At 49.4% G+C, this 12,180-nt stretch overlaps 1 protein-coding gene across 10 annotated transcripts in view; it reads right to left on the minus strand.

The window, feature by feature from the left end:
- myo18ab (myosin XVIIIA b) overlaps positions 1–12,180 on the minus strand; it is a 159,102-nt gene that overhangs the window by 55,049 nt on the left and 91,873 nt on the right. For all 10 annotated transcript variants that reach the window (XM_070543733.1, XM_054734261.2, XM_054734260.2 and 7 more), the window contains 5 exons: positions 11,463–11,591; positions 11,054–11,197; positions 9,636–9,725; positions 8,680–8,799; positions 5,049–5,160 (listed from right to left, as the gene is read on the minus strand). In XM_070543733.1, the coding sequence (XP_070399834.1) occupies positions 5,049–5,160; positions 8,680–8,799; positions 9,636–9,725; positions 11,054–11,197; positions 11,463–11,591 (595 nt within the window). The remainder of the gene's footprint in view (positions 1–5,048; positions 5,161–8,679; positions 8,800–9,635; positions 9,726–11,053; positions 11,198–11,462; positions 11,592–12,180) is intronic.

The following is a 12,180-nucleotide window of genomic DNA, read 5'->3' on the forward strand; positions in this document are numbered from 1 at the left end:
GTGCTTGTCCCATACGGCGGCAGATCGCTGGCCCTCCCACACGCACGAGCACATAAATGTGTTGGAGCTTATGACAGTGAGGAATGTGTTCATGCACTTCGCTGCCCTTCTCGATGCCGTCATGTCGAAGTTCACACAGACAGCCAGGTGGCGGCAGCCTGCATAAATCGCCAAGGGGGAGTTCGATCCCCCCCTCTATTGCGCATAGCCACAGATTTACTGTGTTGGGCACATGTCCACCTGCTGTGCCACCTACATTCCGGGGATCCTGAATGTAGCGGCAGACATCCTGTCGAGAGGGGGTCCCCGCGACTCTGACTGGCGTCTGCATCCCGCGCTGATATCACAGATCTGGATAAGGTTCGGGGAACCGTGTGGATCTGTTCACGGCTCGCGAAAACCCTCAGTGTCGCCTGTGGGTTTCCCTGAGTCTCCGGGACCAAACCTCGCTCGGAGCGGACGCCTTCTCACACCAGCCCGGGCTTCGAACGCTCCTTTATGCGTTTCCACCAGTCCCTCTGATGCCCCGTCTCCTGGACCGGGTTCGGTCAGAACAGCTCTCGGTAATTCTGGTGGCTCCCAGACGCTTGTCCGCGTCATGGCTTCCGGACCAGCAAGCGCTACTGTCCGGCTCCCCGTGGAGACTCCCGCGAAGGGAGGACGCCCCTCCCCGGGCGGATGGGATAATCAGACATCCTCCGGAAATAAGCCATCGGCTGTGGGTCTGGCTGCTGAGCGGTTTCGATTAGGGGTTTCTGGGCTGCCGCATGATGTGGTCGCCACGATTCAGAGTGCGCGGGTGCCCTTTACCGTTGCATCTTACGCTGCTAAATGGACAGCTTTCCAGAACTGGGGCACAGAGCGGAATGTTCAAGCGCTCTCCTGCCAGCTGGCGGATGTCCTATCGTTTCTGCAGATACGGACGGACAGGGGCCTCGCATTCAGCACTATTAAAACATATGCTGCAGCTATCTCATCCTGTCATCAGGGTTTTGGTGATAGGTTTGTTTTCGATCATCCCCTCACAAAACGTTTTCTAAAAGGTGTCAGAAGGAACAGACCTGTGTCCCGTCCGCTAATTCCCCAGTGGGATCTAACGGTGGTTCTGCGTGGCTTATCTGGAGCCCCATTTGAGCCCTTGGACCAGGTCTCACTCAAGTTCCTGTCACTTACAACTGCCTTGCTGCTGGCATTGGCATCAGTCACGAGAGTGAGCGACCAAACCGCCCTCTCAGTGGCTCCTGCATGCCTCAGGATCCGGAAAGATGGCGGGTCTGCTGTTTTATGCCCCAACCCAGCCTTTGTGCCCAAAAACATTAATGCTTCCTTCAAATCCAGGTCAATTTCATTGGCTGGACTTTTTCCTCCTCCCCATAATTCTGAGGAGAAGGCGGCTTCCCATCTTCTCTGCCCGGTGCGCGCGCTCGCACGATATGTGTCACGCACTTCAGGGATTCGCCGCTCACAAAGCCTATTTGTGCACTACAGGGAGTCTTCCCTTGGGCACGCGCTGTTGGCCCAGCGCCTTTGACTCTGGCTATGTGACGCCATTTCACTCGCTTACACATCATCAGGGCGTGATCCTCCTGAGACACTCAGGGCTCACTCAGCCAGAGGGATTTCCTCTTCTGTGGCGCCCCACAGTGGTGTGTCAATGGAAGCCATTTGTCAGGCTGCTTCATGGGCTTCACCCTGTTCCTTTACTCGTTATTATTTACGAGATGTGTCTTCAGGATCCATCACTCGTTCAGTGCTTGGACCTCAGCAGGCTGAGTGAACACATTATGGCACCTCATCAGCCCTGCTTGAATGAATTTCATCCTCTTGTGGATGATATTTTTTAGTGGGAACCCCACTCTTCTCTCTGGCTGCCTCAGCCTTTTAAGCCCTGGGCTGAGGCTGAGCTACCCCCACTAAAAGGAGACATGTTGGGTGTGTCCATTGGTTGAGCTAACCAGTGTGGCGTAAACCCATCCAGCTGCGCATTATTCCAATAGCAGCTCGCTTAAGGGCTAAGACTAGACGAAATAGAACGTTGGTTACGTATTGTAACCCCAGATTCTATGAGTCTAGTCGCAGCCCTTAAGCCACTGGCCCCACTGGTTCTGTTAGGACTAAGAGAGGCGAGCAGTGGAGTCGCTCCACTTATATAACCCACAAGGGGTGCCCACGTGGTGGGCGTACATTTAAGCTCTTCATGATTGGCTGATGCTGAGATCACCCTTCCAATAGCAGCTCGCTTAAGGGATGCGACTAGACTCATAGAATCTGGGGTTACAATACGTAACCAACGATTCACCTCCTGATGCTTAAAGGACTTTAACACGACACGGGTTCAGATGTGCTGACAGTCTTAATGAAACAGCAAACTTTACTTTATAATTCAACTACTTTCATTTCATCAGCATCTCAATAATGCTAAAGAGACAATACAGGGATTTCTTTTGAGATGTTGGTAAATACACCCCAAAATACATGATTGGTGGTAAAAATAACAATCCTGAACAGGTATGGCTTAAAATAAAAGTCATGTAACAGGGCTACTACTTCCTGTTCCTCCAGGGCCACTACCTGCCTGTTTTAGTTGTGTCCCTGCACCAACACTTCAAAGGCCTATCACTCCTCTTTTTGATTCACGAAATGACAAAATCCTTAAAGGATCCGACACCTGCGGCGTCTGAAGCCTGCCCGGCCAAAAGGAGTCTACTACTATAAAAGCATGCCTGTAAGCAGCAGAATAAGTAGGTGTCTGCGTGCACGGTCCTGATGACACGCAGCAGTCGTGCACCCTGCACACCCACACCCCCATACCCAGGAGACAGCAAACCAGCTGTGAGGATGTAGCAGGCATCCGCTGCCTATTTCCAATCAGGACTCTCAGAAATGTTTTGTCAGTAATACAGCAGGAACTTGTCTTCCGACTGGTAACCAGCAGGAACTTGTCTTCCGACTGGTAACCAGCAGGGACTTGTCTTCCGACTGGTAACCAGCAGGGACTTGTCTTCCGACTGGTAACCAGCAGGGACTTGTCATCCGACTGGTAACCAGCAGGGACTTGTCATCCGACTGGTAACCAGCAGGGACTTGTCATCCGACTGGTAACCAGCAGGGACTTGTCATCCGACTGGTAACCAGCAGGGACTGGTAACCAGCAGGGACTTGTCATCCGACTGGTAACCAGCAGGGACTTGTCATCCGACTGGTAACCAGCAGGGACTTGTCATCCGACTGGTAACCAGCAGGGACTTGTCATCCGACTGGTAACCAGCAGGGACTTGTCATCCGACTGGTAACCAGCAGGGACTTGTCATCCGACTGGTAACCAGCAGGGACTTGTCATCCGACTGGTAACCACCAGCAGGGACTTGTCATCCGACTGGTAACCACCAGCAGGAACTTGTCATCCGACTGGTAACCACCAGCAGGAACTTGTCATCCGACTGGTAACCACCAGCAGGAACTTGTCATCCGACTGGTAACCACCAGCAGGAACTTGTCATCCGACTGGTAACCAGCAGGAACTTGTCATCCGACTGGTAACCAGCAGGGACTTGTCATCCGACTGGTAACCAGCAGGGACTTGTCATCCGACTGGTAACCAGCAGGGACTTGTCATCCGACTGGTAACCACCAGCAGGAACTTGTCATCCGACTGGTAACCACCAGCAGGAACTTGTCATCCGACTGGTAACCACCAGCAGGAACTTGTCATCCGACTGGTAACCACCAGCAGGGACTTGTCATCCGACTGGTAACCACCAGCAGGAACTTGTCATCCGACTGGTAACCACCAGCAGGGACTTGTCATCCGACTGGTAACCACCAGCAGGGACTTGTCATCCGACTGGTAACCAGCAGGGACTTGTCATCCGACTGGTAACCAGCAGGGACTTGTCATCCGACTGGTAACCAGCAGGGACTTGTCATCCGACTGGTAACCAGCAGGGACTTGTCATCCGACTGGTAACCACCAGCAGGAACTTGTCATCCGACTGGTAACCACCAGCAGGAACTTGTCATCCGACTGGTAACCACCAGCAGGAACTTGTCATCCGACTGGTAACCACCAGCAGGAACTTGTCATCCGACTGGTAACCACCAGCAGGAACTTGTCATCCGACTGGTAACCACCAGCAGGAACTTGTCATCCGACTGGTAACCACCAGCAGGAACTTGTCATCCGACTGGTAACCACCAGCAGGAACTTGTCATCCGACTGGTAACCACCAGCAGGAACTTGTCATCCGACTGGTAACCACCAGCAGGAACTTGTCATCCGACTGGTAACCACCAGCAGGAACTTGTCATCCGACTGGTAACCACCAGCAGGAACTTGTCATCCGACTGGTAACCACCAGCAGGGACTTGTCATCCGACTGGTAACCAGCAGGGACTTGTCATCCGACTGGTAACCAGCAGGGACTTGTCATCCGACTGGTAACCACCAGCAGGAACTTGTCATCCGACTGGTAACCACCAGCAGGGACTTGTCATCCGACTGGTAACCACCAGCAGGGACTTGTCATCCGACTGGTAACCACCAGCAGGGACTTGTCATCCGACTGGTAACCAGCAGGGACTTGTCATCCGACTGGTAACCAGCAGGGACTTGTCATCCGACTGGTAACCAGCAGGGACTTGTCATCCGACTGGTAACCAGCAGGGACTTGTCATCCGACTGGTAACCACCAGCAGGGACTTGTCATCCGACTGGTAACCACCAGCAGGGACTTGTCATCCGACTGGTAACCAGCAGGGACTTGTCATCCGACTGGTAACCAGCAGGAACTTGTCATCCGACTGGTAACCAGCAGGAACTTGTCATCCGACTGGTAACCAGCAGGGACTTGTCATCCGACTGGTAACCAGCAGGAACTTGTCATCCGACTGGTAACCAGCAGGAACTTGTCATCCGACTGGTAACCAGCAGGAACTTGTCATCCGACTGGTAACCAGCAGGAACTTGTCATCCGACTGGTAACCAGGTCCTGTTGTGCCGACAGAACAGCTGCTCCACTGACGGGTCTGAGCGGAGGAGTGTCACCGACCTGTGTCATCATCGTCCATCTCTCCGTTCAGCTCAGAAGCCCTGATGAGTCGAGCCTCCATCACCTCCATCTCCATGGACTCCATCTGTTTCTTCATGCTGTCGAACTTGGCCTGATGGACAAGACAGGACACGTGGTTGATATGGTGACAGGAACATATGCTGCAGGTTAGAGCGTGAACAGAACGACCACGCAGGACTGAGCGGACTGTGGAGATGAGACTGCTTAAGACAGTGGTGTCCAAACTTTTCAAGAAGGAAAACATAGTCAGGGTACCAGTCCTCGTTTTTTCCGTGAACATGAACTGAACTCGTTCGTATTTTGCCTGACGAACATAAAAGTGAGTGCGTGCGTGAACGGGTTTATGAACGCGTTCTTTCGTCGCTCTAGCCCCAGATCTCCATGGAGCTTTTCCGGAGCTAACGCCTAGCTAAAACTTCCTCTTTATGCAGATGACATCCAACTGTACATCTCCTTTAAGCCCCGTGAGATGTCTAAGCTGCAGCTGTTACACACCTGCTTAGACTCTATCAAAACCTGGATGGTGGGAGCTTTCTTCAGCTGAATGAAGATAAGACTGAGATCCTCATCTGTGCCCCAGACAAGCTGGTTCCCAAAGTCAGAGACTCTCTTGGTCAGCTTGCTTCCCACACCAAACCTTCTGTCAGGAATCTTGGTGTGACCTTTGACCCAGCTCTCACCCTGGTTTCTCATGTCAGTTCTCTTGTTGGCTCTTCCTTCTTCCATCTCAGGAACGTTGCTAAGCTGAGTCCCATTCTGTCCCGCTCTGAACTTGAGACAGTTCTCCACACCTTCATCTCCTCACGCTTAGACTACTGTAACTCTCTTTTCACGTGTCTGAGCAGAACCTCCCTGAACCGTCTACAGGTGGTTCAGAACGCCTGTGCTCGGCTTCTGACCAAGTCCTCCAAACACACCCACATCACCCCGCTTCTCCTCCAGCTTCACTGGCTGCCAGTCACCTTCAGGGTTCATTTCAAGATCCTGGTTCTGGTCTATAGGGCCTTACATGGACAAGCACCATCTTACATTGGTGAACTTCTTAGTCCCTACACCCCCAGCAGGTCACTGAGGTCCAGTGACCAAAGCCTACTGGTTGTGCAGCACCAGGCTAAAGGTCAAAGGTGACAGATCATCTGCTGCTGTGGCCCCCAGACTCTGGACCTCTCTCCCCCTGAGCCTGAGGTCAGTGGACTCAGTGGTCTCCTTTAAAAAGCAGCTGAAGACTCACTTGTTCAAGCTGGCTTTTGTATGACCTTCTTCACCTCTCTCTCTTTATTCTGCTCTCCCCACCTATTCCACCTTCCTCAGGATCCACTGGTTTCCCTCTTTCCTGTTCACTCTCTCTCTTTCTTAACATTTTTTATCCCAATTGTCTATTTTTGCTCATTTTAAATATATTTTTAACCATTTTCTAAATGCTTTTTCATATTTTTACATTTTTTTGTTTTTGTGAAGCGCCTCGTGGTTTTGATCTTGAGAGGCGCTATAGAAATGATATTTTCTTCTTCGTCACAAAGCCAAACACGTGCACACAGCAGCAAGCTAATGTCCTGACCAAGGAACACGTTGGTCATAGACACGAGAACCCTGTCCATGGTCGGCGATCAAGGTTTCAAAGAGATGATCAAGCAGTTCAACCCAGAATACCACGACGACCCCACTTCAATGATGGATGGAAAAGAGCTATTAATCTCTCTCTCTCTCTCTCTCTCTCTCTCTCTCTCTCTCTCTCTCTCTCTCTCTCTCTCTCTCTCTCTCTCTCTCTCTCTCTCTCTCTCTCTCTCTCTCTCTCTCTCTCTCTCTCTCTCTCTCTCTCTCTCTCTCTCTCTCTCTCTCTCTCTCTCTCTCTCTCTCTCTCTCTCTCTCTCTCTCTCTCTCTCTCTCTCTCTCTCTCTCTCTCTCTCTCTCCACCTATTCCACCTTCCTCAGGATCCACTGATTTCCCTCTTTCCTGTTCACTCTCTCTCTTTCTTAAATTTTTTTAATCACAATTGTCTATTTTTGCTCATTTTAATATATTTTTAAACATTTTCTAAATGCTTTTTTATATTTTTACATTTTTTGTTTTTGTGAAGCGCCTCGTGATTTTTATCTTGAGAGGCGCTATAGACGTGATACTTTCTTCTTCTTCTTCTTTAACCATAGAGTTTATAAAAAATAGAACCCGCAAATGCAGCCAAACATAGGCAGTAGCGGTTGGTGCGGCATCTACTCTTCTATGTCTACGCTGTGTGCAGGAGTCGAAGTTCATTCAGAAACCTTTTAAAGGGGCTAAACTGAAAGATTATACATTTTTTTAATGTTTAGCACTTTTAATATTGCATTTTGAGTTTGCTACCTCAGCCTAAGATTGTTTAATCATTTTCCATTAAAATAATGTTTTCCTCATGTTATTGAAAATATACTTTAGGTAAAAACTTCGGCTGGGTATGAGTGTGGACTCACACTGGAAAATTATTTCGTAAGTTAGGCAATCCTGGTCCTCGAGGGCCGCTATCCTGCAGGTTTTAGTTGTTTCTCTGCTTAAGCACACCTGGTTTGAATCTGCTGGTGATTAACAGGCTGCTGCAGAGCCTGATGAGCTGCTGAACAGGTGATTCATCCAGGAATCAGGTGTGTTGGAGCAGTAAAACCACTAAAACCTGCTGGATAGCGGCCCTCGAGGACCAGGATTGCCCACCCCAGCTCTAGAGTGAGGGCCTCTGCTGCTTTTCAGTTATTAGCTATATAGAACGTTTTGGTAAACCCACCTATCAAGATGCAGGACATCTAGTCACCCCAAATATTGGATTCCTGAAGCTGTTGTTGACTCTTGTAATGATTTAGTTTTCAAACTGGCTTCAGTTTCAGGGAAAATAATCTAAACTTAAGGTGTGGGACACTTGTTTCATCTATACATTAGCAGCGGTCTCTAGTAGGAATCAATGACTTGCAAGTTGAACTCTGGGGGGAAAAAGCTCAGACGCTCCTGTTTCAGGAACAAGCAGAACGCTACATCAGACGACAAGACTTGGACCATTATTTCCTGATGTTTGGACAGCTCATCTCTGATTGGCTAACAGCAACACGACTCTACCACTGACTATGTTTGCTCTGCGACGTTGATGTGTTATCTGCACAAATAACACAAGCCTGAAGGAGTTCTGCTGTGTGGTGGAGATGCTAATGCTAATGGTTAGCTTCTGCTAGCTGATACGTTCTCTGCCATTCCCTGGACGCTAAACCGACAACAGCCTTCCCCGTCGTGAGTCCAGATGGGTGAGTCCATGAATGTAGACAGTGTGACGTAGATCTGTCAGGATTTTCTATCCTAGAGTTTCACCTTCTGTTTTCTATCTGAAGCTACTGCAGAAGATAGGTGTAGGAGACTATTTCATGTGAGGCCTGCATGAAAAGCCCAGAGAGACCGATTATAATAAAAAAGGGTTTTCAGAGAACCACATCTTTAAAAATGTCACCAAATACAGTTGACATGTTTTAGAGCTCCACATTTCCTAAGGAACAGTCCACCAAGCCTTTACATTAAAAACCATTTGTAGGGAAATGAAAAGAATCTGACTGCAACGAACGCTGCATGAAGCTACACAGCAGAGATTTATCGTTTTACCTGCAGATCCTTCAAGTCCTTCTCCAGACGGACTCTCTCAGACGTCTCAGCCTCCAGCAGCTGGGAGGCCGACTCCCCAGTGTTCCGCTCATCAGTCAGCTCTGATGACAGCTCTGAGATCTGAAAACACACACACACACACACACACACACACACACACACACACCAGCCTCCCGTTTTAGTCTGGAAACGGTTTTAAACACTGAACTAATTTACTCCTTGTTCCCGCCGTCTTCCCAACTTAATATTCACCAAAAATGTTCCGGTATTAAGTTAATTCACGGAGACCCGCTCTCCCTCCCTTCATGGAGACTGAGACCGGTGAGACGCTTCGCTCCAGCAGCACCTCCACTCCCGTTCTCAGGCTCTTTTTTACTAACCCTAACCCAAAACTTAAAACAGGATGTCCAGACAGACTACTGAATCCTTCTGTCAGCGCTTCTCCTCAGGAGCATCAACACACGATGCTCACATCCACTGACTCAGTGAGGTAGGAGACGGATTTAATGCAATATGACCGCTCAGACTGCAGTCGCTTTCAAAAACATCGGATATGTACAGGAATCTGTACCACATATGAAAGTGACATGGGTCGGATTTGAAAACATCGGATCTGTGTTGTTCAGACTGTCATAGAAAAATCAGATATGGGCCGTATGTGTGTGTGTGTGTGTGTGTGTGTGTGTGTGTGTGTGTGTGTGTGTGTGTGTGTGTGTGTGTGTGTGTGTGTGTGTGTGAACATTGGATTTGATGCACTTTAGCTGGCAGCAGTCGTACAGAAAAGCCTTTGTTTACCTTCTACTCCTCCAGAGCTGAGACACGTCCCAGCTCTGAGGAAGGCAACAGACAGAGAGAGGATCTGGTGTGTGTGTGTGTGTGTGTGTGTGTGTGTGTGTGTGTGTGTGTGTGCGTGTGTGTGTGCGCGTGTGTGTGTGTGTGTGTGTGTGTGTGTTTACCCGGTTCTCAAGGTGGTCAGTGTTGAGTCTCAGCTCATTCCTCTCCTTCTCCACCTTTTCCAACTTCTGCTTCAGCTGCTGAATCTCCTCCTGACACACACACACACACACACACACACACACACACACACACACACACACACACACACACACACACACACACACACACACACACACACACACATACACACACACACACACACACACGGTCAATAATGACAAACAGAACCTGTGTGTTCTAAGGCCCCACAATGCAGGGCAGAAATTGAGGCCAACGCGGAAGTGAAATAAATTGCAGTTCCACCCTCATCCACTAGGGGCTGGTGTCAGAAGCGAGCAAATCCTCATTGACTCCCATGTTAAAAATACCAATTTCACAGCAGAAATAAACATGTTTACAGCCTGGTACCAGAACATGTTTTAGGTTTAAATGATCTAGTTTACACTCATGACAACTCTGAGGGGGGTGAATCTTTTTCTCACTCTTCTGTTTAAGTGTATTAAAAGCCTAAAATTCTGTATAATTAATGAGCATCAGACCCACGTGACCACAGAGCTAGCTCCGGGGAAAGGCCTCAGTAGAGCCTCGGTCTGGCCTGGAAACTGCTCCAGGATTTTGAGTCTCTGTGTGTGTGTATTCTTGTTTGGATATTTTTTGTGCAATAGTTGGACAAAATGACTTGCTGTGGCATTAATTGCACTAATAGAGCGTCCAAGGAGTCTCCACTTCATTTTTTCGGTAAGTAAAATAATATTTATGTATTTTAGGTCACTGCTGAGCTGAGCTTAGATGTTAACATGTACTGTTTAACCATGACATTTAAATGTAATAGGGTAAAACCCAGTGCATTTAACATAATGCTGCACTTTAGAAAATGGGTTGAAATATAACATGTTGGTGGAGCTGGGTTCCCACTAACGGTATGGTCCCCTCTCCTCAGCTGCAGCTCGGTGCATCTCTGACCGCAGCGGCGCCTGTCTGCTGCACGGCTGCCGGCTTGTGGAGGTCTCGGAGACCTCTGGGTTCCACCCGGTTTTACCCAGCGGTCAGCCCGGCGCATCTGTGACTCAGAAGCTCCGGTGTTGTGCACAGTTAACTCCGGCTGTAGCTAGGTAGCTCCTCCATTAGCTTAGCTCCTACCTCCGTGCTAGCTTGTAGCTACAGCGCTTCAGTTCAACGGGTGTTGTCAGTTGATCCCAGCCTTACAGCCCCACCCTCAGCTCCACCTCTTTTCCCTTTTTTGGAATTTTCTGGGCTTGACGGAACCTGTGACACGGTCAAAATGGCGGTGGTGGCCACCTCCCGTTTTGGTACAAAACGTATAATTGGAGCCTATGGGCACTAATCGTCCAGTATATATGTCGATGGTTCTCACTGATCAACACACCCTGTCTGACCAGAGGATGTGCTAACTCACATCTTTGCCACGTATCTGCTCCTCGGTCAGCTGAACCTCGATCAGAGGCCTGACCGTGGTGAAGAGCTTCCACCACGGCCAGTCTTTGACACCATGATTCTTCTTAATGTTCTTCTGAATGCAGCGGATAGCAAGATCTTGGATCTGTCCGACAGGAACACACAGGAAAAAATACAGATTGTGATTAATGTATTTTATAAGCAACACATTTCGTACTGAAACCAACGAGGAACTGGGGAACGCTGGAAGCTAGTACAAGTCCAATAGGAGGAAATCTTCTGTTGCATCAGGAATAAAGCCCATGAAACAGGAACTTTGCACATATCTAGTCAACACTTTAGGAGTGTTTTAGCTGCATGCAGACAAGAGTAAAACCGTGCTACCGTCCGTCTAAGTGCAGCTGTCCTACCTTCCTCTTCTTAAAGGCCTGTCTGGCCAGATGTCCTCTGCAGGAAGCCTGGAACAGAGAGATGTTCCTCCTGGTCTGGACATCACGCTGCTCCTCCAACCTGGACAGAGTCCCCGCTCTGAAGAACACCTGCAGGGCAACACAGAGAAGACTGGAGCTTAGTGACTCACTCCGAAAGTCAGATTCATCACCAGAGGATATGGTTTCATCATCAAAGGAGACATGACACCAGATGAAAAAGCTCGTTGACATCATCTTGTAGCAGAAGCTTCACTGAGAAACCACCCAGGCTTCCTACCAGAGCTGAAGCCATGTGACATTAAAAGTTAAAGTCCCGTTAGTTGTTCTCCATATCTGACCCATCCCCGGGGGGAGCGGTGAGCTGCGGCTGTGGCCGTGCTCGGGAACCTTCCGTGGTTTAACCCCTAACCCAACCTCTTCAAGCCGAGTGTCAAGCAGGGACGCACTGGATCCCATTTTTCAAGTCTTTGTTATGACCCGACCAGGACTTGAACCCCAGTCTCCCAGTCCCAGGGCGGACACTACCACTAAGTCAGTGAGCTGGACTAGTGGTAGTTGGCAGTAGTTCTTGGTTTCTCAACAGAAATGTGTCATGGTGAGGAAAGTTAGGGACGACAAAGGACTCTGTCGTTCTCTACAGATGATGGAGCCTAGAAAGCTTCTCCCCACGGGTCTCTAGGCGGTCAGCAGCAGCTGC

This window comes from Nothobranchius furzeri, chromosome 13 (genome assembly GCF_043380555.1).
Source record: "Nothobranchius furzeri strain GRZ-AD chromosome 13, NfurGRZ-RIMD1, whole genome shotgun sequence".
Lineage (NCBI taxonomy): Eukaryota > Metazoa > Chordata > Actinopteri > Cyprinodontiformes > Nothobranchiidae > Nothobranchius > Nothobranchius furzeri.